Below are 24,469 nucleotides of genomic sequence, written 5' to 3'. Positions count from 1 at the left end.
GGAGCCACAACATGTTGTGGATCAGTCACTAAGTCTGCTTATTTATTATTTATTTTTAAAATATATTTAAACAGCAGCAATCACTTCCAAAATGCAAAAAAATTACAATTTTTAGAATAAAATTATACTGTTTATAATGCAGGTCAGAAAGAATCAAAGGTACAACTGAGAAACACGCAGCACTGAAGGCAGGCAAGGCCCACTGATCTGGGGACCAAGTTGACACAAGGTCACAATTTGTGAGGTTCCCACCCCCAAACCATGCCCCCCAACTTCCCATTGGTGGAACCAGTGTCCTCTAAGTGACAGAAGGAGAAGTGGCAAAGAGACGGCCTTCTGAAGGGGATCCCCAAACCCAGTCCCTCCATCAGCCAGGGACCTGCTAATCGACCTCCTCCATGTTGCTGTACGTGGGGGCTGGGCGGTCCACAGGGGGGACGAAGCGTTCAGGGGCTGTCCGCGTGGGGGCCACCTCGGGGGCCTGGCCAGGGCCTAGTCCCTGCAACAGAATACGAGGACAGGGGTTGGGGGTTGCCCAGCATACTGCCTGGCATCCCGGGGTGCTGGCTCAGAGCCCCGGCACCCAAGGGAGGGCCCCTAGGCAGGCGCAGACAGCAGCGGCGTTTAGACAGAGAGACGAGATCGGGCCTGAATACTCAGTTTATTAACACTTTAAATACAGGAAATAGTGCCAGCAGGGCCAAGCCCTAGGACAAGGGTCAGAGAAACAGGGGGAACAGACAACTGGATGGACACATACCCTAGGATACTCCGCCCTACAGAGGCTGCAGTCCCACAAGTCTCCCACCCGATACAGACACTGAGGCCCAGAGCCCAGAGTTGTTCCCCACCACAAAGGTAGGCATGGCCTGGTGAGCAGGCGGGTAGGCCAGCTCACAGGAGGTGCCTGCCGGTGAGCTCATCTCCAGCGACTCTGAGACACCAGAGGATAGAATACGTTGAGCACAAGGGCCACCAAAGCCGCCACGGTACCCAGGACAAAGTATCGGAGGCAGCCCTCGTCTGATGTGGTAGGGCCACGTGGCGGGGGCCCCACCCAGTCTTGGGGCCCCCAAGGACCCAGAGGCCCAGGCCCCTCGGGCACCATCTCCTCCTCCGCCTCGAGCTCCTGCCAAATCCGGGAAGCCTATGGTATGTGGAAAGGGCCATCAGCACCCGAGGATGGGGAGGCCCCAGTTTCCCTGAGACCCCTAGGCAAGACAGTCACATCAAGGTGACTGGGCCTAAGCCCCCACATTCCAGATCAAGCAGCAGGGAAGTAGGTAGGTAGCCAGTATCGAGGTTTCTAAACTGAGAACTTAGGGTATGAGAATCCTGACAGCCTTTGACTTCCTCCAGACAGCTTTTAATCCACATTTAGCTTCTCACAGACAAGGAAGTGGAGTTACCTGGTCAGATTTTAGTCCAGACCTTCCACAGAAGGGACCAGCTCACAGAGGATAAGTAGGCAACCCCATGGCAATCTCCTCCAGATTACCCATGTCCAGATCCTGACCACTGTGTTGTGTCTCTGAGCCTGACAGAGATGTCTCAAGGGAGTACAGGTAACAGAAAGGAGATTGGTCTAGAGAACAAAGTCACTGTGCTCATGGACCTATGGAACACTGTCAGCAAATGAGACACAAGAGCCTGAAGGTTCAGTAGGGACAGTTGCTCACCACAGAAAGTGTGACAGCCACTGGAGGAGACAGCCATGTCTGACAGGGATATCTCGAGTACACACCAGAACACAAGGGTGATCACAAATGAGGGTCTCTAGGCTGGCATATGGAGAATGTGGGGGAGAGCTGGGAGAAGTCAGGTTTAGTCTGTGTACAGTACCACGCCTGCTGAGGTTCAGGGCAGTTCTCTGACCTGTACTTTTGTGCATACTGGTGGTAGCATGTTTATATATGTATACCTTTGACTGCGTTCCTAGGGTATCTTCCAGGATGCCCCTGGGTGAGGCCCGAATCAAGGAACCCCATCTCTAAATTCTGCAGGCTTGAAGGGCTTATGACTGGAAAGGAAGCTGCATTCCCCCAGCCGTGTCCCCCAACTAGCCTGGAAGGCCTCCCCCATGCCTCACCTGGCTGGCAGCAGCTTCAGCTGCAGGGCCAAGGTCTGCGTGGTGCTCAGAGCGGCCTGCCCTGGGGGGTCTCTCCACAGGAGAGTTTCGCCGACGGTAGAAGAGTACATAGGCGTACCGGGTCACCACCTGGCTCTCGTCCACCATTGTCACTGTGCTGTCATCGAACAAGCGCCAGCCTACAGCAGGGCGGGAAGGGGATGAGCGCAGCCCGGACCACCACCCACCACCTAGCCTGCTGCTTGTGCGTGCCCTCACCCACGTCACTGCGCTGGCTACTGCGATCGTTGGGCAGGCGTGCACAAGCGGTATAGTGGCCCCCGATCATGCCTCCATAGTGGTTGATGACGGCATACAGGTCGTAGCTAGGCAACTGCTCCTCTTTCTGGCCGATACAGAACTTGCTCAAATCCAGGTTCCTGTAGTCCCAGGCAGAGAAAGGTGAGGCAGTTAGATGCCCCTTGATCCCCATGCCCTGCCCAGTCACCAGGGCTCACTCATAGCTCACCGAACAGGAAACTCCACCAAGTCGTTGATCTTGTCACGCCAAATGAAACTACGGAAGGAGAAGCGCTTCAGCTGCACAATGAGCACGTTCGGTAGGCGCCAGAGCAAGAGCTGTTTGGAGGCCTCTCGATGCTGTTTGCACTGCGGGCAGTACCTGGCAGAGGACAGGAAGAGTCAGAAGCACAAGCTCCCCTCCAGCCTGCCCGCTATCTGCTCGCTGCCCCATGCTCACCAGGCCTCCTCGGGTGCCAGCACTTCAGGCCGAGTAAAGAGGTTGAGGCACTGGTCGAGGGTGAAGTGGCCAGCACGGGCCGCCTCACCAGCAGAGCCTGGATCTTCGGCACACTCCAGCTCCTTGGAGGCTACTAACACAAATTCCTGCAGGCGCTCATTGTTCCGCCACACCAGAGCCAGGCTACAGTCATCCCCTAGCTCCAAAGGTGTCTCCCCTGGGGATGAGCAGAGACAGCTGTCACGCAGCTGTGCAGAGCAGCCAGCCCAAGCTACCCTACCGCTTCCACCCACAGCATCAGACACCTTTGTCCTCAAGCCGCTGTTCTCGGTTTGATGCATCAATTTTATAGATGAAAAACTGGGGGGTGTGGGTATTCACGGCTTCACTTGAGTGTTGGTACCCAGGCACTGCAGCTAAGACAAAGCATGATAATCGATGCTTACTTATCCCTGTGGTTTAAACAACCTTCTACTGCAGCATCCAGAACATTTCAGCGGATCTTACCTTCAGGCCGGGACACCCTCTCACTAGCAAGCAACGAACAACCTTCAACAGGCCCACCGGCCAACATCTCAGAAGAAATTCCACTGGTGCTAGGTACAGGACCCCGATCAGGGGGTGCCCACACACGGGGAGCCCCCGTATCCCCCTCAGCCACAGGTGTTGCCAACTGGAGCTCAGAAGGCTGAATGGCTTCTCTTTCACTATCCCCAGCCTCCAGGGAGCTAGTTGAAAGCAATGTGGTACAGCTGGGGCTCTGGGATTCCAAGGCCATCCGGCCAGGCTGGAAGGGTGGTTGGAATACACTCACGGAGTATCTGGCAGCAGACAACAAGGCCAATAAGAATTCTGACCTGCTGGTCCAAGACCAGAGCACCGCTTCTCCCCACCCATACTAGTCCTCGGAGCTCTTACCGGGCATAACCTTCTAGTAGCTGAGCAAGACGGGCATAAGTGAGCCGTGAGGCGGGCACACTGACCAGGAAGGGGTAGCCAATGTTCTCAGGGCGGCAGAGGCCTTTGTGGTCAGGCCAATGAGTTTTCTGACAGAACCTCGAGGGAAGCAGAAGGTAAAACTAGAGCCTTACTCCTTCATGCTACAACTGTAAATCAGGGGCTTGTCTGAAGCCCTGGGGACTAGGTACGCCAGCCCTGCCTCCCCCCATTAGCCCCGCCTGATAAAATGAACAAGTGGGTGGAGGGCTTAAAGTATGCGCCTCCGTGTGGAGAGGTGGACAGGATGGCAAGTGGCAGGTGGAGAAAATGGGAGGGGAGGCCATGGGGTTCCTCACTGGTTGCAGTAGCCAACGCGGTAGCAACGGGTACAACGCTTCAGTTTTTCATCCTCTGACTGCTGCTTCCGCTGGCAGGCTGCACACTTGGAGATAGGGATGCTGGGTACCTGGGGGCGCTAGGGTGGGTCATCTGGCTCAGCAAAGCCAGGTAGGAATGACCAGCCCCCACCAGGGCCCTATGGCGTCAGGCTGGCCCCCACTCACCTGCTGCACCTCCAGCACCACTACCCGCTCCTTAGCCAACTCTGGGGATAGCAGCTCAAAGCAGAGCAGCATGTCAGTTGGGGACACGGCATCCAGCGAGTGGGAGGGCAAGAAAACACGGTGGAAACGATTCTTAATTACCTAGAGATAAAGAACATAGAGATGCCATGTGGTAAGCCCTTCTCTAGGCCTAACCACAGCACCAAGATGGGCTTAGTCCTGCAGTGGGGTCTTCTGGGATGGAGAAGAACAGGGTCGGTGGCCTAAAAGGGAAGTCTGCTTGCCCGGTGGCAGAAGGCACATTGGAGTACCTGAGAGACAAAGCCTGGGACGCCCCATAGTAAGGGCTTCTACCCCGATGATAAATAGCAAGTTGCTGCTAGACTACAAGGTGTTATCAGGGTAGGTCCACACTCAAAGAGCCTCTTCCACACACACTCCAAGGAAAAAGGGGAACTGTTGAATTACAAGGCTAAGAACTTTCGAGGAAGGCTAGCATGCAGATCTGGGATAAAATGAGAGAAAACAGGACAGACAAAGAATAGAGAAAATAAGCCAAGCTGTGGTGGCGCACGCCTGTAATCCCAGCACTCAGGAGGCAGAGGCAAGTGGATCTCTGAGTTCGAGGCCTGCTGGTCCACAAAGCGAGTTCCAGGACAGCCAAGGCTACACAAAAAAGGAAACCCTATCTCACAGGCAAGCTCCTGGCAAGCTCCAGCTCTGCCAAAGCTCCTTATCTACAGGGAAAGGCAGTTACAATTCACCTTCAAAGGGGGAGTAAACTAAGTGGTGGCTGAGAACTTGAGAAATTTATGTTACAAAGTCCAATGCCTACTTTCAATGATGTCTCACACAAAAACACACAATCTAAGTTTCGGCTGAAGCATTTATATTCACGTACATGTGTTTGGATGCTATTAATGGTACGTATCTGTGTGTGCTTCAATACATACATGGGGCTGGAGAAATGGTTCAGCAGTTAAGAGCACTGGCTGCCCTTCCAAAAGATGGGGAGGGGAGTTCATTCCCAGTATATACATGGCAGCTCACCACCATCCAAAATTCCAGTTCCAAGGGGTCCAATACCCTGTCTCCTGGCCTCTATGGGCACCAGGCACACAAAATGGTACGTATACATTCATACACACAAACAGGCAAAATACTCATAAAACATTGGAAACTTGGTGGAGACATACCTCGGTCAGGCGCAGGTTCTCAGGCCTCACATGCACGCTCTGAGAGAGGGAGTCCAGAACTTCACTTGCGCTGGAGTTCTCTTTGCTAACACTCACCAGAAACTGGGGTAACAAAGGTCAAGTCAGCATGGGGGAGGAGACACCAGTCAGTTCCCTAGGACAGCCCAGAGGGAGGGCTCGTGACTCACCTTGATGGGTTTGCTGTGAGGCTCCCGGGCAAAGTAAAAGATGGGGAGAACCTTTTGTTTTTGTGGCAAGGGCACAGGCAGGTAAAGAAACGGGTCAAAGGTGATGGAGACCTGTGGATGCAAGGGTGACACTCCAGGGACACAAAGGATCCAGACCCTCTGAGGAGAGCTACTGCAGGCCCTCTTGACGGCTGGCAGTGCTCTCGGTCCTAGAGCACTGGACAGGGCCCACCAGTGCCCATTCTCAGTCACAATTCTTTTCTGGCAGCTTAGCCTCTTTCCCAAGTTTCCCTTCATCTGCATCCTGTGTCCCTTTCCAACCCAACACACAACTCTGGCACACCTTACTTATCTTTGCAACACCATACCTCTCCGTCCAAATACACCCCATCCCCCACCCCACCCATACCCCCAGCTTCAGCCAGGAACCTCCTCTGCCCAATTTCTCCAGACCCCACAGAACCTCAGGACTCTCTGCCACTTTACTTCCCCAGATTTTGCCCAGCACTCCCTGAAAATGCACATACTTCAAATTAAACTGACCAAACCAGCCTACAGCAACTAGGGGCTCCTCTCTAGGAGAGTCCACCGCACCTTGGCACACACAGGGCACACCAGCTTTGACTTGTACTGGCCCTGAAACAGGTCCACAATGAAGGAGTCATTCCTCATCTTGTGCCGCTGCCAGGCTTCCTCAGCCACCACCTGAGGAAAAATGGTGAGAACTGAGGAGACCTAAGAGCTAGGACACACAAAGCCCCCTCTACAATCCCACCCTGACTGACCTCGTCAGGACGTCCATCTGAGTCCACAGTTTCTGTGTAGGGCTTGTTTTGGATCCGATTCAGGTCCTCATGCAGCCCATCCAACAAGAAAGCCATGAACTCTTGGGCATCATGCTGTGCATAGCCTGTGAACTGGCTGGCTTTGCTTGCCACAATGGCCTGAATGGGGAGGCCAAAGTGTTAATGAGAAATCTTAGTACCCATTCACCAAGCCCCTCAGTAGCTAGTCCGCCCAACCCTCTCTAAACAAGGGTGGGGGAATCACAAGTCACCTTTAGCTTGGAGGGCTGAAAGGCTTGGTGAGTGCCCTTCCATAGGGCCCGGAGCAGCACAGCAAAGCCAATGGCCAGTCGCCCACCAGTCCCCAGTGGGTTGTTGTAGTTAATCTCAGCTTCAAAGGATCGGTCTAGAACAGTCAAGAAAAGGTGTCAGAGACAAAGGTACCCCTTCTGCCTGTGCCCCAGGCTCCTGGCCATGACCTCACCATGGAAGAAGTCACGAAGTTCCCGAGTGTTGGACAGAGACTGAATGACACTATTCATGAAGCAGGTGTTCCCTAAATTGACAAGGCCAGTAAAGCCTGGCAGACACACCTTCTTCTCTTCCTCTTCCTCCTCCTCCACACTATCTCCACTCACCGGACTATGAGGCATTGGAGGCACCATACACGTGGGTTTGGGCTATGGGAACAAAAGGAACATGTCAGAGCAGCCCTAAGGCTCTCTAGCCTCATTATTTTTATTATTACTACTATGAGTATTATTACTACTATCATTATTATTTTGGTTTCTTGAGACAGGATTTTCTCTGTGTAACAGCCCTGGCTGTCCTGGAACTCGCTTTGTGGACGAGGCTGGCCTCGAACTCACAGAGATCCACCTGCCTCTGCCTCCCGAGTGCTAGGATTAAAGGCGTGTACCACCACCACCACCCAGCTTCCAGCCTCATTTGTGGCCCTTCCCAACCTAGGGTTCTCACCGAGGCCAAGTGTGGTTCTGGCTTTGGAGCTACATGCTCCAAAGGGGTGCGGGCCACCACACCATCCAGGCCTGTGTCCTCAGTTCGAGCCTTGGGTTTTTCCTTCTCCACAGCCCTGGCTTCCTCCTGGCCTGTCAGGGGGTGGGGGGCACCTCCTGGAGGGGTTGAATCCAAAGGGGTTGGACCTGTCGGCACGGCGACCTTTGCACCACCCACTGCACCTTAAAAAGGGGGAATGAGAGGGCTGGTGGTTAGCAGCATGTGTGATGGGGGTCCTGATGGGCAGGGCTAGGGCAATGAAGGGAGCTTGTGTGCAGACCTCGTGTAGCTGGGGCCTCCAGTCCTCCCCAACGCTGACTCTGCCGCTTCCGGAGGCAGATATCTATGCGAGAGGCCGTGAAACAGAATGTACACTGCTCTGGCTCAATCAAGTTCCTGCCAGGGAAAAGTTGAGTTCAGAGATTTCAGATCAAGCAGGTGCCACACTAAACAAGCCAGAGAAATGGAAACCCAAGAGAGAGAGAAGCAGTAATGGTGCTGGGCACCACCAACCTGAGCTTCACCTGCCAGCGGAAGATGGTGTGGGGCCCACAGCCCGGATGCAGCCTCAGGAAATTTCCATCCCTGCAGAGGCAGAGCAGGGAAGGGAAAGGACAAAAGAAAAAACTTGAAACACATCCCCATCTGCCACACACTGTCTGCCCAGCCCAGCCACTCACCTGGTCTGGAAGATGAGTGTGAAGTCCTGCTCTCGGAAAAGCACTCGAGAGGTGTCCCTGCAGATCTCCTTCACATACACATGCACCACCACTGAATCCGGCCCCTTCTCGTACGAGTCATTCTTGACAAATGCCAGGTTCACCATGGACTCTGGTTCTATGTGGAGACCATGGCTCAGTGCCACCAACACAGGACAAATTCTAGCCTGGTACTATACTCCTCCCTACCCACCCATCAATCCTGCAACCCAACCTGGGAGTCTGCCTGTCCAATCCCCATTTTACCATCCACCAGAGTGGCAGAGTCTGCCCCTACGGCCATCTCCTCTTTGATGTGGTCCTCTTTCTCGGGGTCTCTGTCCCGGACCATGGCCGGGGCTACTGAGTCACTCCTGGGAGACCCTGTCTTGTCTCCTATCAAAAGAGCTATATTCTTCTCTGAGCCCAGGAGACTGGTTTGAGGGTTCAGTGGTGGTACATGGAGCTGCTCCTCAACCTCAACCTAATCACACAAAACGGAAAAAGAAAAAAAAGGGCAATATTTAGCTCTGGGTCTGACAGATGGCACCCACTCTATTCCACACTCCCTCCTTAGTCTCCAAATACCCAAACAGGCATCTAATTCTCACCTGGGTGGCTGAGTCAGAAGACGGAAAGGGTGGAGCATCACCCTGGGGGCCGGGGCCATCCCTAGACCCTTCTCCTTCTGGCCCTCTGCGGAGATGCACGGCCCTCTTGGCGCTGGGCCCTGCCTGTGCCCCAGGGCCAGCCCCTGAGCCTACCTCACCACGGCCCTGGGCCCGCTTCTGGTTTCGGGCTTCCTGTTTAGCTCTGCGGGGCTCAGAGCCTAGCTCCAGGGCAATGGGAGACAGATCTTGCCCATTCTCCTGGCACCGCAACCCTGGCACCAACTCTTGGGTCCCTAGAGGTTTCTTCTGCCAAAGATACAACAGTTAGGTCCTGTTGAAAAGACTGGGTATCCCCAACTCCCATACACTCAATTGGGACTTACCAGGAGAGAGGGCCAGGTGAGCAGAGGCACCTTCTTGGGTAGGGCCAACTGTAGAAGACCACCCTTATGAGCCTGCACTTTGGTACAAGAGCTTTGTATTTCAGCAAAGAAGACACCGCCCCATTGCCGACCATCTGGAGAAAGAGTGGAAACAGTGACCTGAAGTAGGGGACATCAGACAACTCAAAGGCAGCACTGTACACTGGGTAGATGAACACACCTGGAAATCTCACCACGCAGTCTGTGTCTGTGAAAGCAGCATCTACTTCCTCCAGACGCAGGGGACCTGCTCCTACCCGCAGCCTGACAATCACCTCATCTGCACTCTGTCTCCAATCATACAACAATTCTATGTGGAGAATGGCCAAGAGATCGAAGAGTCACTGCTATGGTAACAGACAGGTAACAGCCAAACCTACTGCTCCAGATGGGAGCTCAATTCAACTTCCCCTCGAGCAGCACTCAAAAGCCCTATTCATTACTCACCCTCTTTGGTCTGCTCCTTTCGAGGAGTGGACACTGGCAACAAAGGGGAAAACAAACAATAATGAGTAGCCAGATTCCCTGACCCCGCCGTCTGGATCTCAGCCAAAGGTCTTTTCCTCAGCATCAAACCATGATAAAGGAGGGGGAAACACACCCCTAAATCACATGTCCAGAGACAATGGAAGCAGCCGTCCTGAGAACCCTGAAATACCACTCCTACCTCTCCTAGGGTCTCCATCCTTGCTTTCCTGGTTTGCTCGATCCTTCTGTTTCTTCTTACTAGCAGCTTCCTCCATTCCTGGGGGCCCTCTCCTTGGGCCTGTAGCACTGGTCCCTCCAGACATCTTGAGCCGCTTGCTAGCCAGCCAGAGTGCCCCAGGGTCGGCAACAGCGTCTGGGTCAGGGCTGCGGCGCTTTCTTCCTGGCCCAGCTATCTTGGCAACTCTTTGTAGCCAAATTCTTCAGCAAGGAACCAACAGCCTAAGGAGAACAGACCACGATTCACTGCCAAAGCCAAACAATTTGCTCCTTGACTATAACCAGGGCTCAGCAGCTCAGGACACTCTTGACCCTAACGGGCAGTATCTCGCCACCATCTGAGGCAGCCATCCATACTCTGAGGCTACTCTATGAGGAAATAAATAATTCAAGTAGCAGCAGCTGCTTCAGGCCACACCTCCTGGGTATCTACCAAAGACCCACAATGCTGGAAGCTGCGAGAAGTACTAGGTCAAGGCAGTCATGGCCTAGGACCAGACTCACCCTCTGGACAGGAGCCATGGCTCCAACCCACAGGACTGGCACCCTGAGCAGAATGCTCCCATCCTTCACTCTCACTGGCTGCTTAGTCACCAGCAGACAAGTGCCGGAGGAAGGCAGGAGAGGCGGAGGCCATCAAGCAGTTGTAGAAAGGCCAGCCTCTAAAGCTGATAATGGACCCTCCCCAGGTGCTGCCAATGCCCAGAAACAGTCCTGGTACTCAGGTGTCTAATCTGCTTCCTGCCGGCTCCTATTCTTATCATAAGCCTGCTCCTGCAACTACTTGGTCTTCTTGTTTCCATCTAAAGAGGACATTTCTCTCCCCAGCTCCAAAGAAGAGTGGACTCGAGTGTCTAGACATAGTGGTGGGCATCCAGCTTGACACTGAAACAGGCATCACCCTATTTCCAGGTTCTGTCATTCATCAGCTTTGATTCACGGAGGCCTACTCAGTTTCCCACCTGTGTGAGGACTCTGGCTCTCTCCATCCAAAATGAAGTTCTTAACACCGGACAGTGAGGTGAGAATGGAGATGGAATGTAGGACCTGGGACCCCTAGCGGCCTCAAGCCCGGCTTGCACAGCTAGAAGAGATATGACTAGTCTACGTTCCCCTGGGGGAGATGGGGTGATAAAAATACCCTTGTACGGTCAGAGGGATGGGCTGAATCTTTAGTGACAGCCTGTCCAGGCCTGAGGGCAGAACACCCGCGGTTTCCTCCTTACACCTAGGCCCTGTTCACACGTTGAGTCCCTCCCCCGGGCTCCGAGGACGACGAGGCGGGAGAGGGACGATCCAGAGATCCCAGCTGGTCGGAAAGGCTGCGCAGAGTTACTGACCACAGACCGACGCCCCAGCTAGGCTGCTACCCGACCCCAACCTCCGAATCCCAGGCCTGCCACCACCTCCTCCAGGAAGCCACCCTCGCTCGCCGCTAGCCCGCTTAAACACAGAGAGGCGGCCACAGGTGCAGCATAACGGCTCAGTCGGCATCGGCGGGCCCCGCACACCGTGGGGCTCGAGATGTCGGGGCTGCCACGGCCCGTGACCTTGAGCAGGCCGCCGCAGGCCAACGCCGCGGCCTTCCCGCTGCGGCCAAACCGGCGACTTGCGGCCCGCAGCACTCACCGAGCGAGACCGCCGCCACCAGCCCTCTCCGGGCCCTGGCAACCCGCTCTCGATTCCGGTTCCGGCGTCGGGTCGGTTCCGGTTCCGGCGCGCCCCTCCCCCGTCCCGGCTCCGCCACCGCCGCTTCAGCCGCTTGTTTTGTTTCGACTTCTAGAGACGGCTTTGGGAGGCGGAGCGGGGAGCTGATGACGCACTTCCGGCAAGAGTGGGGGCTGTAATGAAGGGCAGCACTGGGAAGGGCCGGAAAGGAAGAAGAGGGGTTCCGGTGCTTTGGCCTTTGCTAAAATCCTACTGGTGACAATGTAGAGCAGCCTTTTTGCCCCTCCCATTAAAGTCCCGACAACACAGTGGAGGGTCACACTGGTTTATTGAAAACACCTGCTAGCCAACAGCTTTTGAAAGTGTGGGCAAACACACACGTGCAACAGTGCTTAGGGACAAAGCGAGGCCCTGCGGCGTGGTCACTGGCAGGTGTTGTAGATCTGGACCTGCAGATTGATGGCCTGAAGCACACTGCGCATCCTGGCTTCCAGCCCATCCAGCTGGGCCGCCTTGCCCTCCAGTTCACGTTCATTCTCTTCATAGGTGCCCTCCAGTTCTAGAAGGATCAAGACATAGTTTAGTTCTTTCTCCCACAATCCCTCCTCTCTAGCTCCCGCCCACTACGGTCCTCACCCTGTAGCCGCTGCAGCTTGTCCTGAGCAGCTTGCAACAGGCCCCGAGCCTCATCCCGCAGCTGTTCTGCCCTGGCTTGTGCAGCCAGCACACCTTCAGCCTTCCTCTCAGCCAGCGCCTTCACAGTTTGGTACCGGTCACCTACTTGTTCCCGAAGCTGCTGCAGGTTGAAAAGGTAGGGTCAGTATGCTAGTACAGCAGAGTCCTAACTACACTGCCCCTATTCCTTCCGGATGGCTTTGCCTCAACTTACCTTCTCAGCCTCCCTGGCACGGCTCTGAGCACTGCCTGCTGTTTCTTCAGCTGTAGATGCTGCCAGGCTGTTTCCCGCCCGTTTTAGTTTCAGGGCCTCGAGGAGGGCATCCAGCTGCCGAGCCCTCTCACTTGCAGAGTTCAGAGACTTCTCTGTACCCGCCATCCTTTCCTGTACCTGCCACAGAGGGGCCCAGGTTTAAACAGATCTACCTTTAGTCCCAGCAGTTGAGAGGAAGCGACAGGTTGATCTCTGTGAGTTCTAGGTCAGCCAGGCCTACATGGTGAGACCCTGTCCCAAAAAAAACAGATACACAGTACATGCCCATGTCCCACTAGTGTTCCAGGGAGACCACACCTGGTGCAGGGTCTGTTCTGTGTTCTGGGTGTCGGCCACTGCTCCCCGGATGGCACCCTGTGCAGCACCTTGTGCCCTCTGAGCCTCCTCCAGTGCTGCCTGTACCGTCTCTGCCTTCTGTTTCTCACCCTCAGCCCGGTTCCTGAGGAAAAGGGGAGGTCAGGGCCTGCAGGTGTCAGGACCAGGTGTCAGGAATGGGGGCCAGGGTGGGGGTCAGACCGTGCCCGCTGTGCATCACGTAGTAGCTGCTCAGCCCGACGCACATCGCCCATAGTATGTGCCAGGATTGTGTCCACATCTGCCAGGCTTCGGACACGTTCTGCAATCTCACTTGCTAGGTGCTGGATCTGTTCAGGTGAGGCTGGGATGGAGAGTTCTAGCACCCGTGTCGCTACCATTTCAATACTGTCAGGGTCAGCTCCCTCCTCTACGGAGACACAGGCAAAGGCTTAAGGACAGTCTCCAGCATCAGCTTGGGAACATAATCTTGATATGTGGGTTCTCAGACTGCACATGCCATAGGAGTTTGCTCAAAGGCATAAGGATGTAAACCAAGGACAGGGACTATATAAGGGGCAGAGACTTAAGGACACTGACTGGACAAGGACTCAGGGGCCAGACATCGGGTCATAAACACATGTCCATTGCAGACCCTGAGACTCAAGTACACAAAGACACAAGGGAAACAACCACATGGCCTGGGTCACATGGGAGGCTCACGGCTGAGGAAGTCCTTCACACTCTGGATAAGTTCTCGAAGCTCGTGGTTGGCTTGCTCCACTTGGCCCCTAGAAGCATTAGCCTTGTCCAGGGCTGCCTGTGCCCGCTGCTGTGCCTCCTCTGCCTGCCGACGAGTCTCAGATACGCGGCTGAGGATGCCACCACCTTCTACCAGGGCCCGCTGCAGCTCTGCCTGTGTGTGCCGAGCCCGGCCCAGTGCGAGATCGGCTGTGGCTGCTGCCCCACTGCAACCGAGGCCACCACAGCGGGGCTGCCCATCCTCATCCCGACATCCGGCACCCCCACAAGGGCTGGTAGCACAGGGTGCATCCCCGGGCGCCCCACACACCTGGCAGGCAAAAAACAAATCAAGGTTCTGTGGCAAGGCTCCACATCTACCTATCCCACTCCATACTTGCACCTCACCAGTTCATTTATGCCTGTCAGACTCAGGGTTTGGGTGTGTGCAGAGAGCTGTCCCAGTGCCTCCTGGTTGGCTAAGTGTTTGCGGCTGAAATTTTCTTTTTGGGTAGCCATAAGCACTTCTGTCTGACGCCGGGTATCTGCTGAGTTGCTCACTGGGCTGGGTACTGCGAGGGTGGAGGTGTTGGCACGGCGTTCTGCTTCTGTAGACTGGCTGTGGGCATGTCGGATGCTGTCATAGGCACCTGAGTTGGGTCAGAGGGGTCAGTCAGCTGAACATTGGCCCTGGCCCACTGCCTCGTTAACCAACAACTCACCTAAGAAATTTGAATGTTTGAGGATATCCAGATGCTGGTAAAGCTGCCTCAGTGTCAGATTAAGTGCAAGCCCATCTCTCTCCAGACCACTGAGTGCATGGTTGGCATTGAAGTTTTCATCCTGAACATCTGTTAGCTCTGCTTCTAACTGAGTCAGACGCTCAGTGGTCTTCCCAATGTCATGGCTATATCAGTAGGGGACATGTTTAGAGAGGCTTCAGTCCAGATCTTTTGGGCCTTTGCTCCATCCCACCATATTTGTTTTATCTTATTTTTTATTTTTTGGTTTTTCGAGACAGGGTTTCTCTGTGTAACAGCCCTGGCTGTCCTGGAACTCACTCTGTAGACCAGGCTGGCCTTGAACTCATAGAGATTGACCTGCCTCTGCCTCCTGGGTGCTGGGATTAAAGGCATGTGCCACCACCACCCGGCCAGACCATATTTATTTAGTCCCATCCATACCGCAGTCCCTCTGTGGCCTCCACGAGCTTTGCAGTAGAGGCAGCTGAGGCATTTCGGGCACCCACGATGGCCTGCACCATGCCCAGCTTCCCTTGCATGTTCAAAAAGCTGCTCTCAAAGGCCCCCAGCACACCCGTCTGCTGCAACTCCTGCGCCCACTGCTCCAGGCGGCGTGTACGAGCAGCCAAGTCCTGCACTACACGATCCCAATCTCCAAAGCATGCATGGCAGGGGTGACAAGCAGGAAAAACACCCGAGAAGCCGCGAGCACACTGGTCACAGCGCACACCGGACACGCCTGGACGGCAGCTACAATGGCCCGTGGCGCGGTGACACTGAGGCTTGTCTATTCCTCTAGGGTCACAATCACAGGCTGCAGAAAAAGACAACCACAGTATTAGGGCCCTTGTGATGCGTCCTAAGACCATCTTTACCCACCGTCTCTCCAGATGTCTCACCACGGCACTGTAGGCCAGGGTCTCCCCAATGGAGTTCTTGGCACTCAGAACAAGTCCTCCCACCAAAGCCAGCATGACAGTGGCACTGCCCTGTGAACTAGGGTACAAACAGAGGAAACGCTGAGTCTGTGAGGCAGATCGCTGGCTCCCTCTACCCAGATAGCTCCAGGATCCCCCATACCTCATTGCAGGTGGGGCCTCTGGCCCTGGTTGGGTGGCAAGCACAAGGCTGGCAGCCACGGCCACTGGTGAAGTTCCAAAAGTTGGGGGCACAATGGTCACAACTAAGGCCTTGGACGTGAGGGAGGCATGGGCACTGCCCACTGCTTGGATCACAGTAGCATTGGTCAGTAGATGGGCACTGCTGGGGATTCGTGCCCAGAGGATTACAGGTGCAGCCTGGGCAAGCCAAGAGAGACACAAAAATCAAGGGGTGTATCTCCAGCGGAGCCCACCCCAGCCTTCTCTTCCCATATCCATACTCACGGTGACAACTCTGTCGGGCTGCTTGCCCATGGTAGCCAGGCTTGCAGTGGCCACAGCGGGGCCCCTCTGTGTGGTGTAAACAGCGCAAGCATTGCCCCGTGTGGGGATCACAGGCATCAGGGTCCATGGGGTCGATGTTTCCACTGCAGTCACATAGTTGGCACCTGCCACCTGGCTTTGATGGGTCTCCAAAGTGCCCAGGGGCACAAGCTTCACACCGAAGCCCTGTCCACAGTCAAGAGGAAACTGTGAGTGCTGAGATTAGCTGCCTCACCCTGATCCCATACCTGTACCCTACCCACTCACCTGTGTAACCAGCTCGGCAGTGGCACACAATTTGCTGCGAGTATCCATCCCGATGGCAAGAAGTAGCAAAGTGCCGCTGGCTTCCAGGGCCTTCAGGGCAGGGGCAGGGTCGGCACTGGCCTCCATATGTCAGCCGTGGGTCCCCATGGAAACCAGCAATGCACCTGCCAGGAAATGAAGAAGTATTATCCACAGGCAACCTGCCCAGCCACCAAGCACTCATAGCTCCTCGAGGCTCACCTTTCACAGTGCTCGCCCCCTGTGTAATCACGGCAGCCCAGGCAAGCGCCTGTGTGGGTATCACATTCATCTGCACGCCCATTGCAGACACAGGGCCGGCAATTAGGGAATCCCCACTGGCCACGCTGACAGTGGTCACAGCGAAGACCAAAGGCACCAGTTCGGCAGGGACATTGTCCACTAGTCCCTTCACAGAGGGCACTGAGTGCCCCATCGGGGCTACACTGGCAGGCTGGGGATAAGACAGAGACAGTCAGGGTGGGAAGGTTGAGGAATGATATGTAGGATCCACAGCGGAGTTGAGGAAGGAAGAAGCAAAGCCAGGGAGAAGAGGGAGCCTTGAAGTGGGAAAGGAAAGAGAACAGGAGAGACTAAGAGACAGACAAATACCTTGACACCCTGCAGGGCCAAAGCCATAGTAGCCAGTGGCGCAGGCGTCACAGCGGCGTCCAACCACTCCAGGTTTGCACAGGCACTGGCCGCCGTGAGGGTTGCACTCGGAACTCAGTGAGCCTTGGGGGTCACACTGACATGCTGTGAGGAGAAGAGGGAGAGCAGATTAGGCTAGGTCCCCACCTCTGCCTACCAATTCATATCAGGAGTACTTACGCAAGGCACCATTGTAGATCAAGGAGGACAGACTGATGAGGAGGGGGGCACAGGCCTCAGACAGAAGAGTCTTGCTGGGCATCAGACCTTCCTCGTGGCAACGGTAGCGTTCGAAGGTGGTACGGCGCTCCAGGGCAGCAGCATCACCCCCACTAAACATCTCTAGCACCAAGACATGGGGCTGCAGCACCAGCTGAAGAGATGTGCGAGAGTGCAGCTCACATAGGACCACATCAGTACTGCCAGAGTACCTCCTTAGCCCGGCCATTGGCCTGCCTTTTCTCTCACAGACCCCTCCTAAGCATCACCACCAGCATTATCTCCACCCCACAGGCCCTGCCATCTTGGATGGTAAGAGCAAGGCGGGGCTTATTCACCGAGTCAATGAGTAGTCCAGTTTCAGGATAGGCACGCCCTTCTGTTCCAATCAGTTTCAGATTCAGTCTGTAGGAGACACCAGGCTCAAGGCAGACGGGTCTGGGAAACACCAAAAACCTGGGGGTGGAGAGGGGAGAAACAACACAGGGTGACACTCAGGGTCAGTGAATCCATCATCTTGGGCCTTTTACTTATTTTTGTTGTCGTTGTTGTTTTTGTTTGGTTTTGTTTTGTTTTGGTTTTTTCAAGTCAGGTGTCTCTGTGTAACAGCCCTGGGTATCCTGGAACTCTTTCTATAGACCAGGCTGGCCTCGAACTCACAGAGCTCCAATCCTGGGCCTTTTCCACAGCTGCTCATAGCAATCAAACCTACTGCCAAGGCAGGGACTGCCGCCAAGCCAGACTCGGCCCACATACACCTGCTGAGGCCCTGACAGGGGATCTGAACAAAAGAGTCCGGTAAATGTGGCTTTCTAGAATCATACACCACACAGACCAATGTCACTGAAAGCACAGAGCCTAGCAACCATGTATCTCCTGACATTCCAATCCGTCAGGTGTTCTTACATTAGTGACTAAGTAATTATTTATTCTGTAGTCCCAGGAATTGACTCTACAGCTTTGTAGCTGCTAGTTAAGAAGGTGTCACTGAGCCAGATGGTGGCGCACGCCTTCAATCCCAGCACTCGGGAGGCAGAGGCAGGCGGATCTCTGTGAGTTCGAGACCAGCCTGGGCTACAGAGTGAGTTCCAGGACAGGCTATATAGCTACAAAGAGACCCTGTCTCAGGAAAAAAAAAGGCGTCACTGAACTACATCCCCAGACCTTTGTTTCTTCTCATCAATTAATGCCGTGGCCTCTGCAACTCACACCCTTGAGAAGCAGGCCCTGTTTTATCTATGACTTTCCTGTGAGCACAGTCATGGACCTGGTAAGCAGCACCCAGGAGGACATACTTGAAAGAAGGGACAGATGAAAAAGCAATGTGGTCTTTCAGGTAATCTGTGTGGAATAAGAGCTGACCCTCCAAATCTTACCACTGTGCCCTCACCTGGTGTTTGGTTGAAGCATCCCCTGAATTCGGTCATCCTTAGGCAGCACATGCCCACAGGGACTCTGGGCAGACACTGGCCCTGGGCGATGCACCGTCAGTTCCAGCTCTGCCCATTGCTCAGGAACCTGGGGGAAGAGGACACTGGAGAGGATTCTTTCACATCTAGAATGTCAGCACAGGTCAGCTGGCACAGGGTCTAACCTGGGGCTCCAAGCGCAGTAGTAGGTTATAGTCCATGGCCCTTGGCAAAGAGGACACCAGGAACTCCACTTCCTGACCTTCCCGCAGCCGCACAAAGCCTGGGCCAGTCCAGGATGGAGTTTCTCGGTTGGTCACCAGACGCTCTACCACCTCAAGCACCTGGGAGTCAACACGGTCAACGCAGGGATAAGAACACAGGTGAAGCACCGTCTCTGCTGCCACAGCCAGCCCCAAACCCATTTCTCCTGCCAGGACCTCCCCTAAGACTGGTTGGTACCCCAGTCCCTCCAAGACACCACCCACAACCCCCTATCTCTAGCCATCCCACCCACATCTTGTGAGTGCTTCTACCTGTCCTCGGGCATCCTCAGCCTCCCAAGTTAAATGGTCCAGGAAAGGCCGGAAGTAGCCAGGCTGTACTTGTTCACAGCGCCGCCCAATCATGTGCGGGCGGCAGCGGCACTGACCCGTGGCCTCATCACACCTGAGGAATGCTGTGGTTACTGAAGGACCACCCCCTTTGCCTTCCCAACCACCTCCCAAGGTTACACCACTCACTGAGGATCTAAGGCACCACCAATGTCACAGTCACAGGGGCGGCAACCAAGCAGGTCATGGCTCAGGCCCCAGTGGCCAGGCTAGGAAAAAGAGATTGCTGGAAGCCAGGAACCAACTTCCTTGCTACCCATCAGTGAGTCCAATCACACTTGAAGCCTCCTACCACCAATTGGTGAACACGAAGTCCCCAGACTACTGGTCTATACCCTTGGCCTCCCAAGGACTGGACCCTAAGTCCTCAGTACCCACCCACTGGACTTTGCCCTCAGCCATGAGCTTGGAGGACAAGTCCAGGACCCTGGAACCCCAGATTCCTCAGTCGCACCAGGCAGCGGTCACAGCCACGTCCAGTCACCAGACGCTTGCAGAAGCAGGTTCCACTGATGGAGTCACAGGGGGTGCCCCCAGGCACTGTGCCCCGTGAATTACACTGGCAACCTGTAGAGAAAGAGGCCCATTAGCACCGTAGGAAGTAGAAGCAGTGCTCAGGTTTATCTGCTTCAGGAATAAGAGGCCAGGGGTTAAAGGTCAGCATAGGAGTTAGGGAGGGAAGCACATACGCTGGCATCCTCGAGGGTCACTGGCACTGAGTCCAAAGAAGCCATCTCGGCATTGCTGGCAGCGAATGCCAGCCACGTGTTCTTTGCAGCGACACTGGCCCGAGACCAGTCCTAGCACAGGGTCATCATGGGAATCACAGCGACCACCATCTTGAGAGCCCATAGGGTCACAGTCACAGGCTGAGAACAAAAGAGAGTACAAAGTCACCCTATCCCAATGGCAGAGCACCGGTCCTAAGCCTTCCTCTATTCCTGTTCTGGTTCCACCCCAAGCCCTTACCACACAAATTCTGGCTTCCTAGTTCCTGACTCAGGCTCAGCTTTCTCTCCCTCATACCCAATCCCAGCCTTACGACGGCACACGGCTGGATCCCGAATGTCCTTGGTTGGGTCACGGTAGAAGAAGGGCCGGCAAAGCTCACAGTGGCGGCCAGCTGTGTTGTGCTGACATCCATCACATACGCCTCCACTCACATTTCCAGATGCCAGGTACACAGCCATGTCAAAGTGGCAGCTGTGACTATGCCCACTACACTCACACTCTGGGGAGAAGACAGAGGCCAAATGAGAAACAGGTCCTTAGGATAAGGGGCACAGGGAGCGGGGGGGGGCTAGTGTCATCACTTTATGTCGGTACCATAGGCCAGAATGTATATAAGGACTTCAGGGCTTCAGAGTCATATGGGACTGGTAACCAGAGCAGATTATAGAGGAGGGTTGAAGGTCATCGGGGATATCAAGGCCTGAATACCCTTTAGACACAGCCTAGGTATTTAGAGCTTGACCAACTAGCATTTGGTTCGAACCAGGGCACAGCCAGGCTACAGAGCTCTGTGTCTTACTCACTCCGACAGGCGTGAGTATGGCCGTCCTCAGCAGGATGCCAGGGAAGGTCATGAAAGAAATCCTGACACTGCTCACAGTTGAGACCGCGAGTATTGTGTTTGCAGATACAAGCCCCATGTACCTGTGAAGATATACGGGAAGGTTGACAGACAGCACTTTTTAGCCACGCCCACCCCTCTCCATAACCCTATTCCAGTCATCTGAAGGCCCTTACCATGCCCTCAGCATGGGCTGGTGCCCCTGGTGCAGGGGCACACTGCGAGGCATGTCCGTAACAGAAGCAGTTGCCACGGACAACAAGCTCATAGAGGGCATAATAGTATTTTTCCCGGATCTCCCGCCGTGGGTCCAGCAAGTTGTCTCCCAGTGTGTGAAGCCGAGTCAAGTTCACTCGTAGGTTGGTGATCTTCAACAGATCTAAGAAGGGGAAGAGAGCTTTGTCCAACTAGATGGGCAAGCTCTGGTTGCCTCATACCCACCCAGGGGTTGCAGCTGCCAAGGTCACCTTGGGAGACATCTTCTCTATTGCTACCAGAGCTAAACTGGGCTTGGCATCTCCCCTAGGAAGCACCCAAAATAGTTACTGAGGTTCCAAATAGTTCCCATCCGGACATTGGGACTGTGCCAGTCTCCACGGGTAGAGTACTCACTCTGAATCCGTGAGCTGTAGGGGTCTGGAATAGGGATAGCAGGGTCCAGCACACGATAGATGACCTGGCATGGCAGGAAGCCCACAGAGATATCAGACCTTGCTTCAGGTGCAGCACAAAACTCATAGATCCCTTCCTATCCTCTGCCCAGATCCTACCCTTACCTCGCCTTCAGTGGATGGCTCAATTTCTGAGTAGCGAGACTCACAAACCACATCGTCCCAGTGTCGTGGGGGGGCCAGTGGAATGCCTGGGAAGTCGGCCCCGCAGTCATAGGAAAAATATCGGTACACGTGCCAGGTGCGGCCAAAGTCTGCAGAGCGCTCCACCAGCATGGCAGCAGGACGAAACGTCTGGTTGGGGAAGGGGGACATGTCTGATTAGCAGGAACCAGGACCTCAGCCCAACCTAAGCGGCTTAGTCATGATCACTGCCAAGCAGCTCACAGACAAGCGGGCATGACTATGAAAACCAAGTAATGATCAGACCAGGGATGATAGCCACCTCTAACGGGTGGGTTAAAAGATCAGAAGGCCCAGGGAGACGGTATCTGATCTAGTCTAGGAATGCGGCACAGGAGGGCATGTGCAAAGGCCTAGAGAGTGTTCAGCAATGGAAGCTATGCAAGAAATGACCACGTTTCATATGTAGTCAAAACACAACACATGAGCTCAGGGAAGCTGGGTTGTGGAGATCTGTCCAGGGGCATGGGGGACCAAGGCAGGGCAATTCGGGCAGGTCCACTGACATGCAGGCACCTTGAAAGTCATAATGAGGTGGGTGAAATGGAATTCAGCTTCCAGGTCCAGCTGGATGGTGACCCTTGAAATACCTGGAGCAGGAGTCAGAGGTCAAGACTTTGAGGTGACTGGTGAACAAGCCCTGATCACTCTAATGACCCACTTCATGGGCTCACCATTCTCCGATTGCCACCAGGCTGTCCGGCGTTGCGGTGCAAAGCTGGTGACTACGTTCTGGATTCGATGGCTATTGGGGTTGTCTCGAGCAGAGAAGGGGCGCCGGGAGTCACACAGGAAACACTTCTTCTCATCCTGGATTGGGTGGAGGTTAGAACCAGTGCCTTAACCAGTGCCAACCCCACCCTGACCCAGCTCTCATCCAGGCCCCAGCAGCACCTGCAGGTGGCTGACAATACAGTAGGGCTGAGAACTGTGCAAGCCGCATGTGGACGAAGCAGTCAGTCTGTCCGCGCGGCCCACCAACAGGTCACCAGTGGCTGGGTAGCAGCTTCCTCGAGAACAACCAGGTACATCCAAGGAAGGGACCTGGGCCAAAGTGGCAGCCAGCCCTGGGGGCAGTGGGTCAACCAGTTCAGCACTGATTCTATTAGGTAGCCCCATCCCTTGGGCCCCTGGGACAGCCAGCCACCCCTGGACCTACCATCACATCCCATAACCTTAGGCCTCACCAGGCCCCCTCACCACTTAGAAGTAGGCACAATCGAAGTTCCCAAGGCAGAGGCTGTCCCTGCCGGCCCCGACCTGGTTGTCCTGAGGCCCACTCCATCCTGAAGAGAAGTAAAATAGAGATGGGGGGGGGGGGGTAGGATAAAGAGTCCAAAGACGAAGCCCACCACCTCCCTTGGGGTTGATGCTGACCCTGACCGCGTAGGTACTAGGCGGTTTCCCTCCAGGCCCTCGGTCGGTCCCAGGGTCTGTCCAGCAGTCACTCCTCCACTAGCTGTGAGTCTGACGGCTTTGAGTAAAGTTGGAAAGCAAGGAGGGAAGGAAAACATGGAGTGGATCTTAGGATTATAACTGAGGATGGAGCCCCCAGCCTCTGTCATTCCCTGTCCCTCGCAAACAACCCTCATCCCAAGAACCAGACACTGGCCACTTCACCCACAATTTTTTTTAAGGTTAGGTTTATTGAGAAGAGTAGCAGAGGTGTATTTAGCAAAGAAGCACGTTAGTTAGAAGAGCTAATAAGTGAGGACTCCAAGGGGAATTCGGAGTAGGCTGCTCAAAGACAGAGAGCAGCCTGTCCGCTTATCTTCAACGTATCTCTAAAGTCGGGATCTGTACAGAGACGGGGTGAAGATCAGGAAGGGGACTTATGGAACTGGGGGAATGGAAAAGGTCAAGAGGAAGTTTGTGATCTTTGAGATCTGGAAGGCAGAGCTAAGGAGCTTAGGGCCTTTGTCCTCGGTGTCACTATGGAAACCACTGTCAAATCATCCTCTGGCTCCCAGGGTTACAGCATCTGCAGGAAGATGAAATAAGTGCAAACCAGAATTCTATTGGACCTGTGGGAAGGTTTATGACCACCCAAAGGACAGAACAGGATTGAGCTCTGGGAGCCACTGGGTAGACCATACAATGCCTGAAGCACAACTCTGAAGAACTCGACCGTCCATAGTCACTATAGCAAATGGGTTGCAAGAATCATTGCCTGTTTCCCTGCTTAAAATAGGCTGTGGCTACTCAGCTACCCGGATATGGGGTCTGGGTGACAGACCCTGGACCCTGGCAGCAGCGAGTGAATCCGAATCTTGTGGCTATTTATCCATTCCAGACTTTCCAGTCCTCTGGCAGCCCGGAGCGGAGCCTAGAGTTGGAATGCGCGCACCCACTAGGCGCGTGCCCCACCCAGACCCCTGGGACTTCAGGCGGGAAGAGGGTGGGTCCAGGGTCTGTAAGGTTTGCTTTGAGTGCTACAGCTATGAACAGATTGCTGGAGATCAAGCAAAGATTACTGGGAGCTGCAGGCGCCTGTAGGAAAGCTGAGAGCTCTTCAGAGGAAACTTTCCGCCGCACAAAGGAGAACGGGGGCGGGGCAATCTGTTGGATTTTCTCTGTCTCTGGAGTGTGTGCAATCACCTAGGCAGTCCTTTGGGTAACCTAGGGAAGCTCTGGGATACTAGAGGTGATCAATCAGAATTTTAGATCAGGCTGTCCCCGGTGCTTTGACTGGCTCTTGGGAACCTATTCTTCGCGCTGGATGGCCTTGCCCAGCCTGAATACAGGGGGCGGTGCTTAGTCGTCTGGCAGTTTGGTATGCCGCTTCGCAGAAGCCCCTGGAAGGCCTGCCCTTTTTTGAGCGATTTCGGAGGAGGAGTGCAGGAGGAGTGGATTAAGCGGGGGAGGAGAAGAAGAGGAGGGAGTGGGAGGAGATGTGAGCTGCTGTAAAGTTCAGAACGGGTCAAGTGTTGATTCGGGTTAAGGTTGGGGTCACAGTTGTGATGGAGATTTGGGCCAGGGTCAGAAGTTACATCCCTGACTCCTGATGACCTGATCTCCAGAGTTGGGGTACTGACTGGCACAGAATGACCGGGTCCTGGGCAAGAAGGCAGCCAATCTGCAGAGGAGGGAGGG

At 54.7% G+C, this 24,469-nt stretch overlaps 2 protein-coding genes across 9 annotated transcripts; both read right to left on the bottom strand.

Annotated features, from left to right (window-relative positions):
- Positions 1 to 14: 14 nt before the first annotated feature.
- On the bottom strand, positions 15 to 11,786 carry Usp19 (ubiquitin specific peptidase 19). 7 transcript variants are annotated; one of them, XM_036192547.1, is made up of 27 exons: positions 11,582 to 11,786; positions 9,915 to 10,174; positions 9,695 to 9,727; positions 9,429 to 9,557; positions 9,209 to 9,342; positions 8,826 to 9,131; positions 8,482 to 8,698; positions 8,197 to 8,353; positions 8,030 to 8,101; positions 7,797 to 7,912; positions 7,478 to 7,698; positions 6,984 to 7,179; positions 6,772 to 6,905; positions 6,500 to 6,658; positions 6,309 to 6,419; positions 5,715 to 5,825; positions 5,527 to 5,628; positions 4,331 to 4,471; positions 4,124 to 4,242; positions 3,747 to 3,884; positions 3,336 to 3,649; positions 3,134 to 3,244; positions 2,829 to 3,045; positions 2,598 to 2,750; positions 2,348 to 2,508; positions 2,090 to 2,268; positions 15 to 499 (listed from the first exon to the last, which is right to left on the bottom strand). In XM_036192547.1, the coding sequence occupies exons 2-27, from the start codon at positions 10,036 to 10,038 to the stop codon at positions 383 to 385; spliced, it is 3,972 nt and encodes a 1,323-aa protein (XP_036048440.1). In that variant the 5' UTR covers positions 10,039 to 10,174; positions 11,582 to 11,786; the 3' UTR covers positions 15 to 382. The 7 variants fall into 7 exon arrangements, with proteins under 7 accessions (XP_036048440.1, XP_036048442.1, XP_036048441.1 ...); XM_036192549.1 differs by having other exon boundaries at positions 7,478 to 7,692; XM_036192548.1 differs by having other exon boundaries at positions 8,826 to 9,128.
- Positions 11,787 to 11,929: 143 nt separating this feature from the next.
- Lamb2 (laminin subunit beta 2) lies at positions 11,930 to 22,858 on the bottom strand. Of its 2 annotated transcripts, none has more exons than XM_036193268.1 (33): positions 22,754 to 22,858; positions 22,577 to 22,662; positions 22,271 to 22,443; positions 22,051 to 22,186; positions 21,893 to 21,966; positions 21,299 to 21,487; positions 21,135 to 21,198; positions 20,699 to 20,901; positions 20,485 to 20,605; positions 19,992 to 20,180; positions 19,639 to 19,818; positions 19,404 to 19,516; positions 19,079 to 19,158; positions 18,872 to 19,004; positions 18,521 to 18,679; positions 18,317 to 18,444; positions 17,265 to 17,382; positions 16,888 to 17,080; positions 16,669 to 16,812; positions 16,279 to 16,510; positions 16,039 to 16,202; positions 15,733 to 15,957; positions 15,428 to 15,645; positions 15,247 to 15,343; positions 14,789 to 15,161; positions 14,327 to 14,511; positions 14,013 to 14,254; positions 13,587 to 13,935; positions 13,086 to 13,293; positions 12,867 to 13,008; positions 12,510 to 12,686; positions 12,257 to 12,416; positions 11,930 to 12,179 (listed from the first exon to the last, which is right to left on the bottom strand). In XM_036193268.1, the coding sequence occupies exons 2-33, from the start codon at positions 22,659 to 22,661 to the stop codon at positions 12,043 to 12,045; spliced, it is 5,391 nt and encodes a 1,796-aa protein (XP_036049161.1). In that variant the 5' UTR covers position 22,662; positions 22,754 to 22,858; the 3' UTR covers positions 11,930 to 12,042. The 2 variants fall into 2 exon arrangements, with proteins under 2 accessions (XP_036049161.1, XP_036049162.1); XM_036193269.1 differs by having other exon boundaries at positions 22,760 to 22,843.
- Between the last annotated feature and the right edge of the window lie 1,611 nt (positions 22,859 to 24,469).

The sequence above is a fragment of the Onychomys torridus genome, chromosome 7 (genome assembly GCF_903995425.1).
Source record: "Onychomys torridus chromosome 7, mOncTor1.1, whole genome shotgun sequence".
In the NCBI taxonomy this organism is placed as follows: domain Eukaryota; kingdom Metazoa; phylum Chordata; class Mammalia; order Rodentia; family Cricetidae; genus Onychomys; species Onychomys torridus.
The sequence above is the reverse complement of the archived record's forward strand: the minus strand, read 5'-3'. Positions and strand labels throughout refer to the sequence as shown.